The sequence below is a fragment of the Aythya marila genome, assembly GCF_965140915.1.
Source record: "Aythya marila genome assembly, chromosome: 2".
In the NCBI taxonomy this organism is placed as follows: Eukaryota; Metazoa; Chordata; class Aves; order Anseriformes; family Anatidae; genus Aythya; species Aythya marila.
Window position 1 is genome coordinate 149,084,862 of NC_139043.1, and position 22,565 is coordinate 149,107,426.

Here is a 22,565-nt window from a genome sequence, read left to right on the forward strand (position 1 = left end):
GTTTTGGACTAACTTTAGAAAATGGATTAAATAAATGTATTGCTCCTCCTTTGCCCCATTGTTTTACATGTAAGCACAGAACCTGCTGCCCCTGGAGAGCCCATGGCACGGGGCTGTGCTGGCTCTTGTTGCTCCTCTGTAACTGCCCCACTGGAATGGGGGTCAGACACAAACCTGAGACTCTTGAAGCAAATATCCAGAAAAATGTGGAATATATTTCATGGTCAGACTTAAAATCTTTTACAATTCAACCACCCTAGTACTAATTCTGTTCTTTGTTTGGTCTGAGGGCTTTGATCTGCATGTGTATTTCCCTACATATGCTGCACTAATCCAGAAATTCATTTTCTTTTTGTGTCTGCTTAATCCAGGCTGTTACAGAAATTTTCTTTATGCCTTTGAAGGTGCCTTTTTCAGCCTGCCCTCTACACTGGTCATGTTCTTCGTTGTTTCCCAGCTTGATCTTTCCGCTGACTACTGACTTAAAACCAGAATAGACTGCTTGAAAATGAAGTCCAAATATAGCCTCACTCATTTTAAAAAGACTAATCCTGGTAAAGCAAGCTTGTACAGCTGTTTGAGGTCACATTTACCATATATATCAAATGCTGTAGCACTTAAGAGGTCTACAGCCCAGACAGAAAGATGCTTGAATCACTGTTAGCGCAGGCACAGTCATGGTCTGTAAGAAGGCATCGATGGAATTCTTTCTAGTCTCTCCAGTACCCATGGGTCACTAATAAGAGTGCTGCTGTCACTTTTTTTCATGAAATCAGCCTAATTCCAACCTCAAACGTGTGCTCCTGTTATTATTTAGCTAATTCTTCTGGGCCTGGTTGTCCAGCTAGCTTTAGGTGAATGTGAGTTCTTATAATTTCTCTTGCAGGTAGATGCTACTAAGAGTCATAAGAGGTGGACAAGTAAGAAATGATACTCTGGAACCAAGGAAATAATAGTTCTGAATTGTTTTAGGTTGAGGATCTTGCATGTAATAAGTTCCCAGAAGAACTGATTTGTGTTAACATGCTTAATTGTCATACACGTATAACACCTAGAAGATGAAGCCTCAGAAGCTAAGCTACTTCCAGCCAAATATTTGGCAGCATAAAGCGCTTGGTGCAAGTGGAAGCTGAAGGTTGAATGCATTTGACTCTGACCCTCAATTCCCTTCCTAGTCAGTGGAGCTTCATCTATCCCATTTCTCACTTAACAATTGAACCACAAGGTGTATTTGCTCATAGCGTTGCCCTGTTTGGAAGCCTCCATCTTGCCTGTCCCCATACTGGGCTAGGCTTTCTAGAAGTCCCCCCAAAAATGTGCTTCTAATAAGGGGCACAAAGTCTTAACAAAGTCAAAATATCATACTTAAAGCTTATATTTAAACACACCTTATGATATGTGATGTTTCTTCAGTGTTGGCAGCATTCTTCACAAACCTGCCCCATGCTAAGGCTGCCTAATATATTTCAGGTCTCTAACTTGCCATTGACTTCAGTGGGACATTAGGTTCTTGGGCAAGTGGCTGGATCTCTAACTCAGTGCAAATGGTTACACAGGTGACAAGAGGATCTTTGGCCAGGGCAATGTCAATCTGCTCAATGTGCGTGGCAGTTTAACAAAGTCCCCCCAGGCACCCCCTTTGCCTGCTGCTGCTCGTTCTCCTTTCCAGTGACTGGGCTCAGGAGTGCTCCCTACAGAGGGGTGAGGGCTTGCTGATGGAAACCACAAGGGCAGCTCCAGGTGAAGGGGCCCCTTGTGGTTTTCTCAGAAGTATCACATGCGTCACTCGCTCAACTCCATGGCCAGTCTACCAGCACATAAGTGAACTTATTGGAACAGTGGTTGCTATAAAAAGGCAGGCAAGGGCTACGTGTGGTGTGCAGGGCTGTCGCAGTGACACCAGGGAATGGAGCCCTCCCATCGCAAGATGGGCTCCATCCCAGTTTGCGCCCTTCTTTGCTTTATTAACATAGCAGCAGCCAATATATTTGGTAAGTATGCTTGTCCTTTTCCTTTGCTCATGTCCAGTAGTGACAGCCCCTGTGATCTTTGTGATGCTCTTTGTGTTAATCCAACTAAGTAGGTAATGATCTTGAATCATTGGTAGATGTAGATAATAATCTTGAGTTGTTGGCATGTGATTATTGTGTGCTGTGCAGACTGAGTTTGAGCTCCAGGTTAAATCCTGAGCTGTGAGGATTTAACTGTGATTAGAGTAGTCAGAGTTCAAGTCCACCTGGACTTTGGGTGGAAAAACAAAGTTTTCTGGAAGAACAGGCTGGAGTAGAGAAGCTTGGACAGGAAAGGGTGCTGCTGCAGCAAAGCTAAGGTTCATCAGGTTATATCTTCTGCTCATGTGTCCCATCATCTAATTTAGGCTGTATCACCAATTTAAGATATTGAATAGTCTGAATGCTGTCACCAACTCTCTTCGTTCTGCTTAAAAAAAAAAAAGAAGTTTGCTAGTCCTGCATGATAAGCAGTTTGAGCCACCCATTAACGTTTTAACTCAGGTGCCTCAGTCGGCTGCCTCTGGCACTGTACAAAGGGATCTCCACACACCCTACGGAAACTGCGTGAGTCGCGTTTGAGAATGGTGTGAGGTTTGTTGGCATACAGATATCTATAGGTGATCTAACCTAAAAAACCTTTAGAGTCTCATGGCAATTTTTACATGGGCTTAAGGGGACACAGAAAAAAAAATCACAGATAAAAGTGATTGAGAGTTCTGAAGTGCACAGAAAACACCTCTGGCTCAAGTCCCTGAGCTGCAAATCAGAGGCTGAAAGTATTCAGAAAACTTATGAAGTATTTACACTGCTATACATATGGTTGCACTTAAATCAAATATTGCACTTAGTGAATCCATGGTCTAAATCTGCATTTATGGCTTTGTTTACTGCATTTACTTATTTATTCATTTATTTATTTTAGAACTGTTCAACAGAATTAAAAGTATGATACTCCTCAGATTTTGAGGACAGGGAAACTGTCAGATCAACTAATCTGTTCTGTAAAATAATAATAATAATAATAATAATAATAAATTAATTTTAAAAAGTCACTACTGAATTTCATTGTTCTTCTAAAACTCCTTAAAAATTTGGTTTTGAATGCATTAAGAACTGAAGAGCAAACTGTTCTCTTGTTTGGTGGCTTTGATACCTAACTACTTGTACTGGTAAAAAAATTAAGAAGTAGTAAATTAAGACTCCAAGTCTGACACTACCTGCTAGGCATTGATTCCTTTAAAGAATTCATGAGATTAAGAAGGTATTTTAAGAAGAATTCTTTCATGAGATTAAGAGGAAATACCTTTCCTTTTTATAGAATAGTAATTATTTAGCTTTATTTTTTCACAGAAACAATATCAGTGATGTCCCTCCCTGTGAGAAATAGTTGTGGTTATGGTAAAACACTGTTTTGTGGAGGTAAACACAGCTAACTCTAAGAAAACTACTCAGATACCAGAAAATTATGCTGTATTAGTACAGAACAGAGCTGATATTAATTAAATACAGGCCTGGGAAAGACCTCCGTCACATGCTTATCCCACATCTGGCAGCCCAGCTTGTCTGTTCAGCGCTGTCCTGTGTAGAAATGCATGGAGGGCTCACGAACCTGGGACTTTCACTGTACAGCACTGGCATTTAACAGGGTTTTGATACAAGCAGGCTCACAGTGAAACCGCATTTAGCATTTACCTTCTTGATGCTTTCAGAATACCAGACAGATTCCCAGCCACTGCGTCCATGTGAGCTTCAGAGGGAAAAGGCTTTTGCAGGAGGAGACACCTATGTTCCTCAGTGCTCAGAAGACGGCCAGTTCAGGTAAATCATCCCTGCTCTGATTCTGCTGGTTTACTCCGTGACTTTTCCCTACTATTTAAATGTTTAGCTTCAGCTTTGAAGAGCCTTCCTATCAGTAGACTGGAGGATGAGTTGCACAGGGGACTGGACTGAATGGACTTCATTGAGCTATGTTTCAGATTCAGCCTCTCCTGAGTGAATTCATAGAATTTCCTTTTGAGTTGGAAGGGACCTTAAAGACCATCTAACTCCAACCCCCTGCCATGGGCAGGATACCTCTCACCAGACCGGGCTGCTGAAAGCCCCATCCAGTCTGGCCTTGAACACCTCCAGGGATGGGGCATCCACAGCTTCTCTGGGTTACTTCCCTGTTACTGGAATTAATTTCTGTGTTTACAATTTAATTTAAGACTAATAGGATAATTGTGGTGGCATCATTTGCATATTGAATACTTGATAGAGATTGTGTAATGTTGTATAATGCAAATGCTGTCTTCCTATGCACACCCATAGGCATGAGACCTTTGATCAGCACGCCAGCTGACATAGTTCATCCAAGCTGACTTGGAGGAGTTATTCACACTGCTTTAAGTAGCACAGTTGAGTTTTCTCCTAAATGCAGTAAAGGAAATAAAAAACACATGGACAACAGTGGTTTAGAAAACAGCACATTGCTTGAAGAGGCAAGAAGATAATAAGTTAAAGCTGAGAGGAAGCACAAATTGTAATGTTCACTAATATCTTGCTGTTGTTGCCTTGGATGGGGGACCTAGATCATGCTAGATTTGAGTTAGAAAAGATCTCAAAACGTAAGGTAAATCTCAGATACCAAGTATCAGTATTCTGTGCAAATTACTTGCCTCTTGAATGATTTCAAGTCAGTTATTGGCAACTTCTGAAGACTCCAGAGAATTACTAGAATTTAGATTTCTCATTGGGTAGACCCAAATGATTTAGAGCCACCCAAAACAAAGCCCTCTATGGTTCCATTATTTGCAGTAATAAAATACTTGAACCTGCTTGCTATAGTTTATGTCCCATGCTGACTGAGGATTCTGGAGCTAACAATAAAATGTCTTACTCGTGTTCTGCTTCAGGACAGTTCAGTGCAGTAGAAATGGTCTCTCATGTTGGTGTGTGGATGAGAATGGCATCGAGGTACCTGGCAGCAAACAGGATGGATATCCCATATCTTGTAAGTTAAATGTTTCCACTGTTGTTCAGAGTGGACAAAAAGCCATTTAAATCTTCAGTTGAACTGTTGAAATCATGAATGTGTTTATCCCAGGATTAGGTGTACTCTATTTTGTTGTAATTTACTGTGTCTTTCTAGCTGAATTTCTGGAGTTTCTTTGAAGCTGATCATGGAAACATGATACACTTGAATGCTCTGTATTCATGAAGGTCACAATAATGTAAATCATGAATGTAAACTAAACTGATTGTATTCACCTTTAAGTTGGAGATCCTCAACCCCAGCTCTGGAGGGTTTCTATATACCAGTTTTACTGACCTCAAAACGATCAATGTTGGTCAAACGATCGTCTGGGTGGCAGAATCAGAACTCCCCCATCTGAGAAAACTCAGCTGATGTCTTAAAAAAATAAACGATTTAGTGTCCAGAAAGTACTTTCCTCTAACACTGCCTGCTCTGGTACTACAGGCTTATCCTTCTGCCAGCTGCAAAAGCAGAGGATCTTGGTGAGTCGCTACATCAACAGCAGTAGCATCTCCTACATCCCTCAGTGCACAGATTCAGGGGCATTTGATGTGGTGCAGTGCGACATGGAGCTGGGTCAGTGCTGGTGTGTAGATTCAGAAGGAATGGAGATTTATGGCACCAGGCAGAGAGGAAAGCCAACACAGTGTAAGTAAGATTCAAGAAAATGGTAAGTTTTGTGGGGACAGAAGGTTTGGTATGAATGAAAGGTGGTAGATCAGGAGCTTGGACACTGCAGCCTACACTTATGCTATGGAAGTATAAGTGCTTAACTGAGAAATTTAAATTAAGTGGCTATTTCATTTGGTTATAAAGACAATATGAGGCACCTAGATTTGCACGTTCAACATAATGAGTCTAAGCCTCTTCATAGCCATGCCCTGGTTTGTGGGAAGTTAAGCACTAATAAATACTACTTCTTTTTTTGTCAGGTCCGGGGACCTGTGAGATCCGAGACCGTCGCATTCTGCATGGGGTTGGGGAGAAGAGCCCACCTCAGTGCTCAGCAGATGGAGAGTTTCTGCCTGTCCAGTGCAAGTTTGTCAACACTACAGACATGATGTTTTTTGATCTCGTTCATAATTACAACAGGTAAGAGTGTAGGCTTCTGAAACTGGGAGATAGTGCTGGACACTGCTTCAAGTCAGGATCTTAATGCATTTTTTTCCACATTTTCTGTGACCCTGTCTGATATTATTTCTTGCTATGGACCAAGTAAAAAACAAACAAACAAATAAACCCCCCCCAAAACTTTTTTTTTTTCCTAAATTAAATTTACTCTTCTAGAAAATCCCTGCACTCTAATCAGTGTGCCTTTGCTCAGTAGTGGTTACCAAATTGGAATCTGTATTTGGAAAAGTAGCAAGGGAAACCTTTCGGACACCAAACAGCAGATCAGTGCAAAAGGAAGAGAAATACAGATGCATATATACGGTAGGAAAGATGATTCCATTTGGAATATGAGAACAGAAGGACAGAGAGACAAGTGGCAACAGGAAGAGCAAGTTCTGTGTGACAGTAGGAAAACTTTTTTTCGTCTACACAGTGTCAGAGTTGCTCACACAGGGGAGCCAGCAAGTGATGTGGGATGTGGTGTACAGGCCAGCTTCTGATGGGTTGGAGTAGGCTGGGGAAGATTTCAAAATGCTGGATCAAATGCTTGTCAGTGGGATCAGAAAGCCATTGTCCTTTGGAGGAATCAGGAATTAATGCTCACATGGAGAAATAAGGGCTGGAAAAGGAGAACTGCAGAAGAAAGGGTTCGTGTCTTGAGAAGTGCATTTGTTTTGGCATCTCAATCAGCACATTTCTCCAGAGGAGGGCAGTGGAGTAAATGTAATGTCTTGTTCTGACTTGGCTCTATAGCAGCAAAGGCATTTTATTGTAAGTGTCAATTTTGCTATTTTGAGGGTTTTCTTCTTTAATTTAAGCAAAACTGAAAGGCAGGCCCAGATGCTCAGTACAGATTTGTCAGAGCTTTGGGAGAGGTTATTTTGGCAAGAGCAAAATAGTCTGGCTATTTTGTTTGTTTGCCTGTGGAGTGTGGAAATTCTAAAAGAAAAATTACAGAGAAGAAAGCAATGCTTTAAATTACCATTTTTCCCCTCCCACTGAGAGGTTTGTCTGGAAAAGGTCTACAAGATTGGCCTTTTCTTGTGTCTATGTCATGTAATTAATCACAGCAGGACCATTTCACTCCCAGCTGTCTACCTTTCTAATTATTGCATAGACTTAATCCATATCCATATGATTTGAGTATCTTAGATCATTAATGTATTTATTTTTTACAGTATTACTGCCTGGTTTATCATTATCCTTTCCTATAAACATGAGGCCAGAATGCAGAGCCGAAGTGATGAGTTCCACAGTGAAGAACTGTGGCAAAATAGGGATTAAACCCCCTTTTTTAAAGGTTTGGGTCCATGTTCTTACCATTGGGAAAACATTTCTTGGCTCTGTGGACTGTTTTTTGAAATCTAAATGTGTCACTTAACTCCCTTCCCATATCATTTCCCCACACCTTTACAATGATTCCAAAATAAATATGTTAAAAAATAATGGAGAAAATAATAATAATAAATAAAATTTATTTAATTATTTATTTATTTATTAAAAATTAATAAAGCCTAAGACTTTACCAAGGGGAAGACTTTTGGAAAGAAAGCAAGCCCAAATTTCCTGCCTTACCCTAATACTTGACCAGACTACTGTTTGTTCTTTTATATAGACTGTGCCCAGGTCCTGCTTGGATAGGCAGCCATATAGAAAGCCCTATATCAGATAGTGGAGGAGAGATCTAGAACTCAAAAATCAAGGAGATTTTTTAACTCTCTTGCTATAATATTCATCAGACTAAAGACCTTGGTCAGCTCACTGGAGGTTTTGCCCTATTATGTGTTAGATTAGAACCAAAATATATCCTGAGTTGGAAGGGACCCATAAGGATCATCCAGTCCAACCCCTGGCTCCACACAGGACCACCCAAAAACCAGACCACGTGTCTGGGAGCATTGTCCAAACGCTTCTTAACTTCTGCAGGCTCAGTGCCATGACCACTTCCCTGGGGAGCCTGTCCCAGTGCCGGACCGCCTCTGGGTGCAGACCCTTTCCCTAACCCCCAGCCTGACCCTCCCCTGTCCCAGCTCCATGCTGTTCCCTCGGGTCCTGTCGCTGTCCCCAGAGAGCAGAGCTCAGCGCCTGCCCCTCCGCTCCCCTCGTGAGGGAGCTGCAGGCCACCATGAGCCTGCTCTGCTCTGGGCTGAACAAACCAAAGGACCTCAGATGCTTCTTGTATGTCTTCCCTTCCAGACCCTTCACCATCTTTGTAGCCCTCCTTTGGACGCTCTCTAACAGTTTTATGTCCCATGTGTTGTTTTTTTTGGTAGTGTAAAAAACATGTTTTGATATTCTCCCTCCACTTCTGAGTAGTCAGTGAGAAAGGCAGCTGTGAGTTCAGCTGCACAGACAGAGCACAGAAGGGTTATTTGCAAACCTGCTGTTGAAGATCGGTAATGAGTTACTTTTGCTGGATGCCAAGAGCAGGGACACAGCTGGAGGAAAAGGTCAGCAACCATGCATGTATCTACTTCTTTTTTTAAGTGCAAGCACTCTTCTTGAAACACCTGGATCCACAATAAATTTATCCACAACTTAAACAGTCATCCCTGCTTCAGCCACTTCTTTTTGGACGGGGCCTGATAGACGAGGACTTCTGAGTTATGACTTCTCACCTCTAGGGCTGTGATTATAAGGAGTCTGAGAAAAAGAAAAGGAGCAGTGGGGTGTGAGTTTTCCAAGCATGATGGATGAAGTTCTATCCTCTTGTTTGTGTGGGCCTAATTTATATCCTTTTGCACTTTATTTAGCTATACTCCCTACTTAGAACAAAAGTAACCAGGACGGCAGGGTATGACTGCACATCTGTCTCATACAAAAGTGGTATAATTATGCATATGGCATCTTAACATTGAGGGTAAAAGAAGGAAGCATGCAGATTTTTATTTTATTTTGTCATTTTATGTTGTTTATTTATTTATTTTGCATAGCAGCCTGTGTCACTAAGCTGGATGTCAAGATGCTGAGGGGATGAGCTTCAAGGACATGGGTGGTGTAAGATGCTACCTTTGAGTCTGTAAGGGCACTGCTCTGCTAAGAGACAAGATCGTATCCCTGATTGAGCAATGACCAGTGCATAATTCAGGGGTATCAGAAAGCTCTTGAAATCCACTAAGCCATTTATATCCACAGAGGACCATAGGAAGATGTTATTTAGTTGTTTATAGCTAAAATTGCATTGTTTTAATGCTGACATGAGTCTCTTTGTGTTCTGAAGTATGACCTTTTGATTGCTTTTAGCACACCAATGAAAACAGCAGAGCAGGATTTGGATTTGACCATCCAAAGTGGAGGGAGTCAGTAGGTGTTTAGTTTGCTGATGTGGGAAAGTACCAGAGAGGAGCAGCAGTATGCAGTGATGTGCAGGCTGTGGGACAGGAGTGCTGCTGAGACCCCAGAGGTTGCCAGTCCTTTCCTTTGCCAGGGCTTGCTGCGTGTCCCTGAGCTACCTTAGGGTGTACTTCCAAGTACTGAGGTAGCAGCAACCACTCCAGCTCTCCTGGCAGGGGATGGCACTTCCCTTTTACTAGATATTTCCAAATAAGCCGCATGCAGCTGGGACATCAGGCCTTTATCGTAATTCAGGGTTAAGGGTATGTATTTGTAAAATAATACATGATTTTGCAACATGGTGAATGAGTGTGTCCCACTGGCCATATTGCCTCAATCCAGAAAACAAAATGTATTTGTTTGCAGAAGCCCTGGAATGTCTGTCAGTTAAGATCACATTTACTACGATTTTTTTTTTTCTTTTCAACTCTGACATTAATAAATTTCCTTCCTAAATGATAGCTTTGCTAGAATCTGGCTGTTGTCGCTCCCTAGAACATTACACTGGGAACTAGCAACTCTTTGATCTCCAGAAGTAGGAAGTTAGTCTTGGTTGTAATGTGTTTAAAAACCTTTTCTCTTTAATCCGTTGAGCCGTGCTCTCTGAACGAAAAAGATTAGTGAGGTTTCTATCAGCTTTTGTGCTTAATTCAGTGCAAAAAGTATACATAGCATGGCAGGGAGAGGAAGCAACCTGTTTGTTTAGGCACTCTGCCATCCTGTGCAGACTTGTGGAAGGAGTTAATGAACTGCTATTGTAATAACATTAGGCCAACGTGCCTCTATTTTACACTCTTTGGCAGGCTTTCAAGGGTAGGAACAGAACTGAAAATGAATGTTAGAGACGGGGTATGTGCATAGAAAGGATCCAAAATCTGTCTGAAGGGAGATATTGCCCTGTATAGTTAAAAGGAACTCATGAGACCTGTTATCCTATGGAATAGCTGATTTGGGTCATGTCAGAGTCTGGCTGACTCTAGCAGACTGAAGGATTGCACAATGGCTTTGTGCTGGACAGACATCCTTGCCATACAAATCTGGGAGAGAAGCTCAAATGCTTTGTTGTTGTTGTCAATAGGCCTCCCAGAGCCTTTCACAGGAGGTTGTTTTTCTTCCAGGCTCCCGGCAGCTTTCCAAACCTTCAGCTCCTTGCGGGAGATGTTCCCGGAGGTCTCTGGGTACTGCTACTGCTCGGACAGCCTGGGGAGAGAGCTAGCAGACACTGGTGAGTACCTGCCTGCACCTCACATGTCAACTTCAGCAGCTTTGAACTCCCAAGGAGAAGGACAGGTAAAAAGTGTCAGTGTTAAGCTTCCTTTGGGACTCCAGGTTTATTTCTGCAAGATGTAAGGGCACAGAGCAGCTGATCTGACCAGTGTATGGGAAAGGCTGGTGCGCTCTCATGACACTTGCTCACACAATGTGAACCCCACCCTTGGGAGCAGTGCTCCAGCAGGAGCCGCTGCCTAGGAACTAACCCTGTCCTTTTTGGAATGGTCAATAAGATTTTGGAATGTCCACCTTCTGTCCACCTTTGAAAGCTGAATCCTATTCAATGTCCAGTCAGCAAATGCAGGGGAATATAAAGGACCTGGAGGCTGAGCTAGTTTCTTCTTGCTTAGGTGGTCATCCTATTCTGGTGGTCATCCTATTCTGTCGTAGCCTAAGGTTACCTTTCAAGCATGTTAATGGTTGATGGGACATTTTTGGGGGAAAGGAAAGGAAAGGGAAAGGGAAAGGGAAAGGGAAAGGGAAAGGGAAAGGGAAAGGGAAAGGGAAAGGGAAAGGGAAAGGGAAAGGGAAAGGGAAAGGGAAAGGAAAGGAAAGGAAAGGAAAGGAAAGGAAAGGAAAGGAAAGGAAAGGAAAGGAAAGGAAAGGAAAGGAAAGGAAAGGAAAGGAAAGGAAAGGAAAGGAAAGGAAAGGACTGGTTTTTGGTTCTTTTTTGTTGTTGCTCCCAAAAAAAGAGGAGGTAGAACACTTCCAGATCCTCTTCCTTAGATATTGCTGCTTAAAAAATAAAGCCAAAAATAAACAAAACAAAACAAACAAACAAACAAACAAAAAGCGTGGGAAAAATGCAGAGCATGATGGCTTAAAATTTACATGGTAGATGAGAACTTTCGTATTTAGTTCCTAAGAGAAATTCTCCAAAAATCTGTGTGCTCAGAGGAACGACTGCACTTCTTTTCATTTACTTGTTGTACAAACAAAATGTTTAGGAATTGTTTTTTGGAAACACTAGGCAGTGATATAATTACACAGTATCAATGGCACTACTGCAAACTGAACCTAACGCAACCACAGCCCAGTGCTGGGTTACTGGATGCTCCTTCTTCTCATTTTGGTGCATGTCAAAGTGCAAAGCCAATGACAGGGGGCACTCAGCAGCAGGGTTTATGGTACAGGGCATTTGGGTTATGTGGTATAAGTTCACACTTGGGCCACTTTAGAGGACTGGGTTTTCTTTTTCAAGGTAGGTTTCCAATTCTACTCCTCTGGTGCAAAGAAGATGACTTCTGTCTTAAAATCAGACTCTGTGCTAAAAGTCTCTCTTTCTCAGGCTTGGAGCTGCTGCTTGATGAAGTTTATGACACAATTTTCTCAGCACTGGAGCCTGCCCGCACGTTCACAGAGACCAGCATTTATCGGATCCTGCAGAGGAGGTTTCTGGGTGTGCAGCTGGCTACCTCCGGCCGGTTCAGATGTAAGTAGCACCCAGGTGATTCCCTGCAAATGGAATGATAATTTCAGATCTTTATGACAGCTGCTATTTTGGAGAGTTGTTTTAATAGTCTCCTGTACTAAAAGCTTATAATATCACAGTTTTGGTGCAAGAATCAAGGTCCCTCCATTGCAGCTGACTTTTAGTCTTTGGGCTGTAGACTCTTAGCAGCAGAGTGTACCTATCCTCTGATGAAAACTTCCCATGCACTTGAGGTTTGTGTTAGTTGAAAGCCTGTGAATTCTCCCTATCTTTTGCTTTGAGATTCTGGAGATGGATCTGATGATTTATTGTATTAAAAGCCTGAGAAAATGCTCCCTAATTTCCGACAGTAGTCAGAAATAAGAAGGATCTTACATTGGCCACAACCCATTCCATCCCCAGGAGACTATACAAGAGGTTGTAGTGCCTGAGCCAGCAAGGCTGAACTTGTGGATCTGCCCTTGGGTCTGTTCCCTCCCTGATGAGGGTAGGAAAATAGGATGTGTTTCTCAGCCTATGGGCAATGAACTCTGCAGGACAGTAGGTAAGGTGTTTCCTTCTCCTACACCAGAGCCTAGGAGAATTGCCTAGGGAAGTTTGTATCCCCTGCTGTGATTCTTCATTCTCCTATCCAAACTCTGACATTGGTATCTGACCCTTGCTGAGGAGCTACGTCACCAGAGATATTAAGCAGATACCAATGCAAGTCTTCCAGTCACACAGGTCACACAGTTTCTCTGTTTCTGGGAAGAGCTGATCGTTTTGGGGGGTCTGGAAAGCATCTTTCTCCTCCCACTGCACAGTGCTGTGAAACAGGCTCTGACTGCAGATTGAGGCGGTGGCTGTCAGCAGGGATGAAGCTGTAACAGCCACAAGATGGAGACATGATCACGCTCCTTAGCCACTGGCAGTGACTTGGGTGAGTTGCCCATCACCTGAAGCCATGCACGCTAGGTGCTGGATGAAGGGTTTCTGATGCAATGCTCTTGCTGCCCCCGTCTCTTGGCTGAATGAAGCTGGAATGCTGTGGAAGGTGAGAAAAATTTAGGCTGTGGGACTGTAGTTTATATAAACAGGGAAAGCTTCTGTCACAAGGGTTGAGTCTAATATGGGAGAAGTCATAGCTCAGAAAATTTGCATTGTGGAGTTTTAGATTCTTCATCAGTTCTGGCCAGTTTGACAGGAATGGGGTCTTACGTTCCTCATTGAAGGATGCCAAAGAAATTTGTGGTCCCAGACCAAATCTCTGCAGCCAGATGTGGAGCCTTTTGCAGGAGCAACACCTCTTCTCACCAGAAACACTGTATCACATTTCTCTGTTGGTCACTTTTGCATTTCCATTAAGGACAAGAGCTCACCTAGCCACTGGAACAGCTCACTGAGTCAGAAACTCTGTTTATTGCTACCCATGGCTACAGCTGAAAAATGAGTTTATTTTTTTTTTCGCTTCAGTTTTCAGAATCAAGTACCTACAGAAGAAAACCATTCTACAGAAGAAAACCACTTCCCTTAGATGAAAGAGGATGGACAATTTTAACCTTGGGCTGGTGCTTGAAGTTTCAGGAAATTAAACCTTTTTTTTTTTTTTTTTTTTTTTTTTTTTTTTTTTTTTTCTTCCAGACTTCTCAAAAATAGGCAAATGATGGGATCAAGTGGAGATGGCTCTGAAACTTTGTTTTCCCTCCTGTTTTTTTTTTCCAGGCCCCTCAAAATGTGAGGTTGAGCGATATGCAGCCGTGCGCTACCAGCATGCCTATGTGCCATCCTGTGACCCTGATGGGGGCTACACACCGGTGCAGTGTCAGCAGGGAGGGCAGTGCTGGTGTGTGGACACCAAAGGGAGAGAGGTCCAGGGCACCAAGAGACGAGGACAGCCTCCAGCCTGTGGTATGTGTTAAGTAAAAGGGAAAAATGCTAGCAAATACCACTGCCTTGTACATTCATGTACACTTCCAGTTCAAGCCAGGTCCTTTCACCTTCCCTCTCCAAACCCTTCATCTGCTGTGGGAATTTTGTCTTTAGTAAACAAACAAGTCCTAAAGGACCAGGATACAAAAGCCTCTGTGGCGTTAAAAACCACATTTGAATAAAATATTAAATATTAAAAAAAAATAAATTATATTAATTTCCTTTATAATCTGCCTTTAGCCTTTCAGTTTTTCATGTGGTGAGGCTTTCCTTTGCAGCTATGATATTTATGTCTTGATTCCAGGAGCTGGGCATCAATTCACAATACCTGGGATAATGTAAGAAAGCTGGTGATGGAGTTTTGGGGTTTTTACCACCTTCTTCTGCTGAAATGCAGAAGAAGCCAAGCTTCAAAGATGTCCTCTCTCTCATCCTGAATGTTTTTTTCCCCTGCATTTCTTTCAGTGCATACTTGGTAGAAAACAATTCAGAGAAGGTGTCTGGGTTTGCACTTTGAGAGAGATTTCATTAAGTATACACCATCAGATCTGTGCCCCAAATGGAAATGACAGCAGAAATGTCAAAGGGCCAGAGGGGAGGAGGAAAGTTTAAAAACTTTGACTCCAAAGTGCACTACCTAAATATTCAGGATTGTGCTGGAGGGCTGGGGAATGAGGTCTTAAGGAAAGATGCCTTCAGGGGAGTTCATTTTTCTGTCTACAAGACACAGTTGTACCATGCAGATAAAGAAGGGAGGAATCTACCCCGGGTGTCATGGTCCCAAGTCACTCAGTGTGCCCCAGGCACAGACAAGCTTACTGAATGAAAAAGTTTGCATGAGTCCAAGGCTGATCACCCTGTGTTGGGACTGGTTGTTTTCTTGCGTGTGCTTTTCAGAGCCTTCCTGATAATTTTTTGGGAGGTGTGACATGAGGCTGCTTGCAGCTTTTATTGGCAGACTCAGGAAATTTAAGCAGGGAAAATTTCTGTGGGGGTTTTGCAGACTAACTCCCAAAAAGGTATTCCATGAGGATATAGCTGGAGCCTGTGGCCAGCCAGATACGTGCCATGTGCGTCTCCTGCTCTGCTGCTCTGTTTTATTTCTGTTTGATTTCTTCAGCTCTTACCCCCACCAATGTTCATGCTGGAGGAGGCAGAGGCGTAGGTGTGAGGGGTATCTTGGGTTTTCATGTGACTTGGAGCACCAGGCAGTTCAGATGGGGATGTGCTCCTTTACAAATACCAGAGTAAATTCACCCCAGCAGTGCTTTTCTGGTTTTTGATTAATTTATTTTTTTCCTTCTCACTCTACTTTGATTTGATTCAACAATGAGTAGGAGGGGAGAGCATTCAACGTCTGTGATCCTACATTTGTTTTGGATTTGTATACTTGTGGATTGTGCTCTAGGGACCAATAAGTTAGTGTAAACCGATGTTCTTCATCTCTGTTACCAAGAGCCAACACTAAACACAGAAGGGGCCCATCCTACAGAAAATGCCTTCATGAAGGAACCACTGTGAGGGACCTGAGTGCATGCCAGGAAATGTGGAGCGGGAAAGGGTTCTAAAGGAGGAGTGAGCAAGATGCTGAGCACAGAGCCTCAGATTACTTGTTACCCTATTTGAGAAGCTTTTAGGATTTCCAGCTTTTATCCTCACTGTTAGCAGGGTTCAGGACTATTTTATTATATTGCCTGGAAGTAGAATGGATGGAGATGGGGGTCAGACCACTGGATGCTATGATGAAACAGATCAAAGCTAGTCATCCACCATCCTGTCCCCATGAGGGATGACAGTGGTGCTTGAGGAGAAAGTGTGAAAAACATGGGAAATGCAGAGTGATTCTTTCATATGTCCTCCTGTTGCCTGCGGGCTATGCAATCCCCAAACTGGAGGTTGAACCCAGGTCATTGTGTTCAGCATTTCTTAAGGAAGTCATTTATATCTATGTCTTTATATCTAAATCTTTATATCTATGAAGTCTTTCATTTTCTGATGTCTTTGTATGAATGTACAGAGACTGGACTGGAAACAGGCACACCTATGGCATAGCTTGCCCCAGGATGTGGGTGGCCTGCGTAGGACGCCTCCATAAATTTTCCATTAGAGAGCACTGGTGAAAATGACTATTTCTTTTTTTCTGTAATCTGTTTCCCTTTCTTGTGTTCACATATTGCGCCTGGATCATCTGGGCTTTTTATTAGAAGCAGGCATCATACCAGAGAATGTGTTTGAAAAAGACTTTGTTCATACTTTCAACCATAGGAAGAGGAATGGGGATTTGCACTAGAAAACAATAGATTTAGAAAAAGGTCACAGAGCAGTAAATTCAGACATACTGGAGGAAGTATCCATTCAGTTTGTGTCTTGAATAGAGAAGTTTACTCTTACACTCAGCAACAAGAGGTTTATAGGTTACACTCAGCAACGGTTTAAGTTTCCTTATCAGTGTGCCTGATGCTTAGTTAGGGAACTAGAGACAAATTAAAATACACTCAGTGGTTTCTGCTGAGACTGATTGAAAGGTATCCTTAAAATAGCAGGTTTTGGAGGTTCTGAAGTTTGTACTTTTTACTTTTTGTTTAGGTGAAGAACAAATATGCATCTCTGAGAGACGACAGGCATTGTCAAGGATCTTTTATGGCCCTGCCGGGTACTTCAGTCAGCCTGATTTATTTTCCACACCAGATGTGCAGTCAGAGAAAATAGCTGGCTACTCAAGACCCTGCCCTCCCTTCATCAAGGAGTTGTTTCAGGTCTCTGGACTGTCATCCCCAGTCATGCAAAGCCCATACGCCAGCCAGATTCCTGGGCTAGAATCCATCCTTAGTGAAGCCATCAGAGGAATATTCCCATCAAGGGAACTGGCTCAAGTGGCATTGCAATTTACTGCCAATCCAAAGCGCTTCCAAGAAAATCTCTTTGGAGGAAAGTTCTTGAAGAATATGATCCAGTTCAACTTCACAGGGGCACTTGGCACTAGTGGCAAATACAGCATTGGTCAGTTTTTCCAAGAGGAAGATGTGACAGGGAGGGATAATGGCCACGGCCTTCTGGAATCAGCTGAAGCATTTGCATTGGAAGTATCAAGGGGGAGCTCCATTTTGATCCAACCTCTTGTAGGCAGCTTTGGCCGCATAGTAACTCTTCAGGACAATCAGAATATGATGAAATTCCTTTCCTCTGTCCTGGAACTACCAGCATTCTTTACCTTTCTTCAACAAGTGATTTCTGTCCCCAGAAGCATTGCTGAAGATTTAGGTGAAGTGGTGAAAATAGCACTGGGATCCAAAGTCTGTGGTGAGGAGGCAAAGGACCTGTTTGTTCCAACATGCACCACGGAGGGGAGGTATGAGGAAGTTCAGTGCTATGCAGGAGAGTGCTGGTGTTTGGACACTTCAGGTAAGGAAGTTCCAGGCTCAAGAGTTCGAGGTGAACGTCCAAGGTGTCCCACTGAGTGTGAGAAGCAAAGGAGAAACCTGCAGAACTTGAAACAAAGCCTGCCTGCAGGATCAGATCTTTTTATTCCCTCTTGTACCAAGGATGGAGACTTCCTGCCACTCCAGTGTTATGGGACAAATTGCTTCTGTGTTGACTTGAATGGCAAGACTATTCCAGGAATAAGAGGAAATACTGGAAAACCCATGCAATGTAAGTTCCAGAAACTGGGAATATAGAGATGCTTCCTTATTTTGTTGGAATTTCATGATTTAATTCTTCATATCTGGTTATTTCTGGAAATGTGTGGATGATGTATACAAACAATATTATCCCCTAACAGATAAGAATGTCAGCCCTACAGGTGCAGGGGAATAGTGGGAAATACAGTGTACGTAAACCTTGGTATCCTAAGTCTTTTCTTTCAGTATGTGGGGTAGGTACACTCACAACAGAGGACCCTGAGGTCCTGCCTTGTTAATGACTACGTCATTGACATCTGTCTTACTTAAATGTGTAGTAAAGGATATATAACATCCCTGGTGCCCATGAGGCCTGGAGCATCTGTGTGCCCTTGCCAATTGAAAAAGCTCTTTTGCTTCCAGAACCAAGTAACCAGGGCAGTCCCTGGGTCATTCTTGTTCTGAGAACTGAAGTGCTTCAGTGTCTTACACCATGGACTTTTAGTCTTTTAGCTCAAGAATATATCCTCAACTTGGTAGGCCATCACAGGAGACTGAACATAGAAGATGGATTCAAAGACTGATGGGTTTCTCATAAAGGTCTTGTGAGTCACAAATGACTTGTCAGATGCAATTTGGCATTGCATTTTGCAGGAACTGGGATTATTTAGCCTAGAGAAAAGGAGGCTCAGGGGAGCCTTATCACTCTCTACAACCACCTCAAAGGAGGTTGTAGCAGGGTAGGGGTCGGTCTCTTCTCCCAAGCAACAAGTGATAGGGCAAGAGCAAATGGCCTCAAGTTGCACCAGGGGAGGTTTAGGTTGGATATTAGAGAAAAATTTATTCACTGAAAGGGTTATGGAGTATTGGGACAGGCTGCCCAGTGGAATTAGTTGAGTCACCATCCCCAGAGGTATTCAAAAGACTTGTGGATGTGGTACTTAGAGACATGGTGCAGTGGTAGACTTGGTAGCGCTAGGTTATAGGTTGGACTTGATGACCTTAGAGGTCTTTTCCAACCTAAGTAATTCAATGGTTCTATGGAATGCCTCTTCTGCTCTTCTATTAATGTTATACAAATGAAGAAGGAAGCATGCAGGCTGGGGATACTTTGGGGATTTATTCCTACCACGCAGGCTGGGGATACTTAAGGGATTTATTCCTACCAACCCATAAGGAGTGCAGTCAAAAACAAACATGTTCATAATGCTGTGGTGTGCAGAAGGAGGTGAGCTCCTATGTTTTGTTATGTTTGTAGAACTGCTTGGTGGCAAAATGAGATTTGGCTGTGAAGGTGTCAGAAAAAACTTCCAAAAGAAAACTCACTCCTACATCTTGTAGGATGGTATTTTTATATCCAGCTGCAATATTCATTACAGGGTAGGAAGAGAGGACAACATAAACTGAAAATTCTGGTGAAGTCCAATGGGAAATAAAAACGGTGTTGATAGTATAATAGCAAGAACGTTTAGGTTAGGGGTGTTGTATGTCTTCAGTGCCTTCATAAGATGTGCTATGCATGTTTTTCTTTTCCCCAGGCCCCAGTGCTTGCCAAGCAACAGCCGGTCAGGAGTTTCTAAAGAGTGTGAAAGTCCTGTTGTCAGATCCAAGTGTCCTGTCTCAGCCCTCCAGCATTTACGTGCCCCAGTGCAATGATGACGGTGCCTGGAGGCAGGTGCAGTGCAGTGGTCCTCCTGAGCAAGCCTTTGAGTGGTATGAAAGGTGGCTGACAGAGAACAATGAAGGCAAACCTCTGCCCGTTTCTGATCTATTGAACATCATAACTGTTTATAAAAATGCCTCTTCCAAAGGCTTTTCAGGTTTTATTAAAGCTTTGTATGAGGCTGGGCACCAGAATGTGTTCCCAGCTTTCACCACCTATTCCTCCTTCGCTGATCTTCCACCTGAGGTGCTGGAAGGAAATGTGACCTATGCATCTGGGAACATTTTATTGGATCCGTATATATTCTGGCAGCTTTTGAATGAGCAGCTGACCTATTACCCAGGACCCTACACTGATTTCAGCACTCCATTAAGCAACTTTGAACTTCGTGATTGTTGGTGTGTTGATAGCAAAGGAGAAGAGCTGCAGGGAACAAGGGCAGAAGTGAACCAGGTTCCAAAATGTAAGTAGCAGAATTGCTGGCACAGGAAAAAAAGTACTTTTAAGTGCAATGAGATAGCAGATAATGGCTTGGGGAAAGATCATTGATAATGCCTGTTGTGTTAAAGGGTAAAGAAGTTTGGCAGGAAGTAAACCCCATCATGTTTCAGCTTGTCCTCAGATAGCAGAGGGGCTGGAGCATCTGGTCTTAGATTCAGAGTGATGCCTAATTTGTACTACAAGTCCAACCACATTCAATACATTGAACTACTACAATATGGATGCACAAATAGCATGATACACCTTCAGTCTAGTAGATTAAAGACTGGTGTGAGAGGCTTTATAGGCTGAGAGAAATTCAGAGCGTGTACTCAGTGAGGAATGATCATACCTTGAAGACAGACAGCCTTCGGGATGGAGGAGTATTTTGGCAATATTATGAGGTTATAATGGGCAAAGTTCACCCAGAGGACATGATTTCAGCAGACAATGGAAAACTGCCAGCTCAGGGCTGGCTATGCAGTTTATCAGTTCAGCTCAGGGCTTGCTTAGGGTAACGGCGATGCAGTCTATCGGTTCCATAGTACCATCAAGTTCCCATCCCTGCAGAGATATCACAGAGCCTGGCCGTGGTGTTTCTACCCTGCTCCACCCTCTGTGCTATTTCGCTTGGAGTCAGCACACCAAGCTCCCCTGGTATTGCCAATATCTAAGGCTGTAGGTTATGTTACCAAGGGGACTATCATGGAACAGATTCCTTGCACATCTACTGCATTTCACCCTGGAATTTTCCTCAGTTTTCCTTCTCTTAAGATTTGGGCATACCTTTCATCTCAACATGTCACCTCCACCAATTATTCCATACTGCCATTGTCACCAGCCACCACAGGCAGGGAAACTCATTTTTGGAAAACAAGTAGTGTTTCAGCTTTGGAAGTATGGAAGAATAAAGTTCTATGACAAGGTTGTGTAGACTTTATGATTTGGACCATGGACATATAATGTTTTTTCAGAAGGTACTTAGCCAGACACCAAAGGACACTTTAAAGCTAGAAGCAGTCTTGTAAAGATTTTTGTGGAAAATTCAGTTACAGTAACTGATGTAAATGACTTTCGAGAACACCTTAAAATGATGCAGGAGGAATTTGCTTTACTGTTTCTTATTATTCAGTCAAGAGTAACAGATATCCCCAACAGGTCACTAGGACAAGAGTGAGGCCAGCACAGGAGTTTGGTGGTAAGCCCTCTGTCTAGAGCATCTCCACTAAAGCTATTGGGTCTTCTTTGGGTTATTTCAGCAGATTAAATATTATAAATGTAGTCTCTAAAACCATTCTTGTCACATCATAATTTTCTAGCTGGAAGGAAAAGGCAGAACAATTAATTGCAAACTCCCAAATGGGTAAGGAGAACTGGAGAAGCCTGTTCTGTGAGCAAATGGGAAATAGAGAAGATAAAGCAGATTAACAGTTATTCTAGCAGAAAAGTTTTAGCTGGGTTGGTTCTGTGTGTTGAACTTCCATGTCCAATCCTGCAGATGTATGTAAGGACTGGCCAAGTGTCAGCTTTCCTCTGCCTTCTCTAGGTCCTGGTGTATGTGAAGGTGTTAAGCAAGAAGCCATGAAATTTATGGAGGAAGCAGAGCAACTCATCCGAGCATCAAACACTTCCCATTTCCCTTTTGGAGAGAGCTTCTTGATGGCAAAGGGAATACAGCTCACAGACAGCGACCTCCTACGTTCTGCTCAGCTTTATGAGCCAGAGGTGATGGTCTCCGAAAAGTTGTTATCAAGCAGTGACTATTCCCTCCAACTGGCTGCACGATCAGGTAAGTGAAGGGGAGATGATTTTAATTAAAGAGATTAATGCACAGGATTTGTGCAAGGGTACTTTACAAGGAACTCAGCTTTCCTGAAAGATAGGTGCAACTCAGCACGTGTTATTTATTAGTGTAATTAACCTAAGCCAAGATCTGATTTCAGTTCATTTCAGATTTTCTTATCTGTATGGATCCCTGCATAGGTCAGATATACATCTGCAGTGTTTATTTTCCTTTCTAAAGTACAAGGAAAAATCAGATGTTTGTAAACATGTACTTTTAAAATATCTCTTCTGGTATTGGCCACCAATATCTTCTCTTACTTTTTTTTTTTTTACAGTCTTGCATTTCTACTGGCGGAGTCACTTTGCTGTGAAGGGTTCTGCTGGAGAAGCAACACAGCTGGGATTTCATCCCTACATCCCACAGTGTGATGGCCTGGGAAACTGGGAGCCAACTCAGTGCTATGAGAGCACAGGTGAGCAGTCACCAGAAAAATACTCCATGTTGTCTGAACACAGAAAATCTAATAGTTATTATTATTTATTTATTTATTTTTAAAAAAGAAAACCTATATTCTTGTAGTCAAACTGGAGAGAGATAGATAGGTGGGCTTCCATGATGGGTGAAATATTTATTGACTGGAGTGAGGGACTCAAGTGACAAGGTTTCAAGTGACAAGGTTATCAAGTGATAAGGGCTCAAAAATTGGTCGATGATGAGTTGCTTGCTGCTAGTAGTGGTCCTAAGAGGTCATTTTGGGGGGCTGGAAATTATTTCATGCTTCTGTTAATGACCAGGGGAATGAGACCAGAGCACACTCTCAGCAACTTTGTGGATTATACCAAATTGATGGGAACAGGTGATACACCACATAACAGAGCTTGCAACGGAGGACTCTCACCAGAGCTGCTACATTTCCATTTGCAACCCAGT

General features: G+C 42.7%; 1 protein-coding gene across 1 annotated transcript in view; it reads left to right on the forward strand.

Moving 5' to 3' along the window:
* Positions 1–1,927: 1,927 nt before the first annotated feature.
* Positions 1,928–22,565, forward strand: part of TG (thyroglobulin) — a gene marked incomplete at its 5' end in the record, with an annotated part of 153,418 nt that continues 132,780 nt past the window's right edge. The window contains 12 exons of the mRNA XM_082754686.1: positions 1,928–1,991; positions 3,722–3,830; positions 4,907–5,004; positions 5,473–5,676; positions 5,961–6,120; positions 10,593–10,699; positions 12,035–12,178; positions 13,880–14,065; positions 16,673–17,737; positions 19,245–19,832; positions 21,396–21,638; positions 21,970–22,107. Of these exons, the coding sequence (XP_082610812.1) occupies positions 1,928–1,991; positions 3,722–3,830; positions 4,907–5,004; positions 5,473–5,676; positions 5,961–6,120; positions 10,593–10,699; positions 12,035–12,178; positions 13,880–14,065; positions 16,673–17,737; positions 19,245–19,832; positions 21,396–21,638; positions 21,970–22,107 (3,106 nt within the window). The remainder of the gene's footprint in view (positions 1,992–3,721; positions 3,831–4,906; positions 5,005–5,472; positions 5,677–5,960; positions 6,121–10,592; positions 10,700–12,034; positions 12,179–13,879; positions 14,066–16,672; positions 17,738–19,244; positions 19,833–21,395; positions 21,639–21,969; positions 22,108–22,565) is intronic.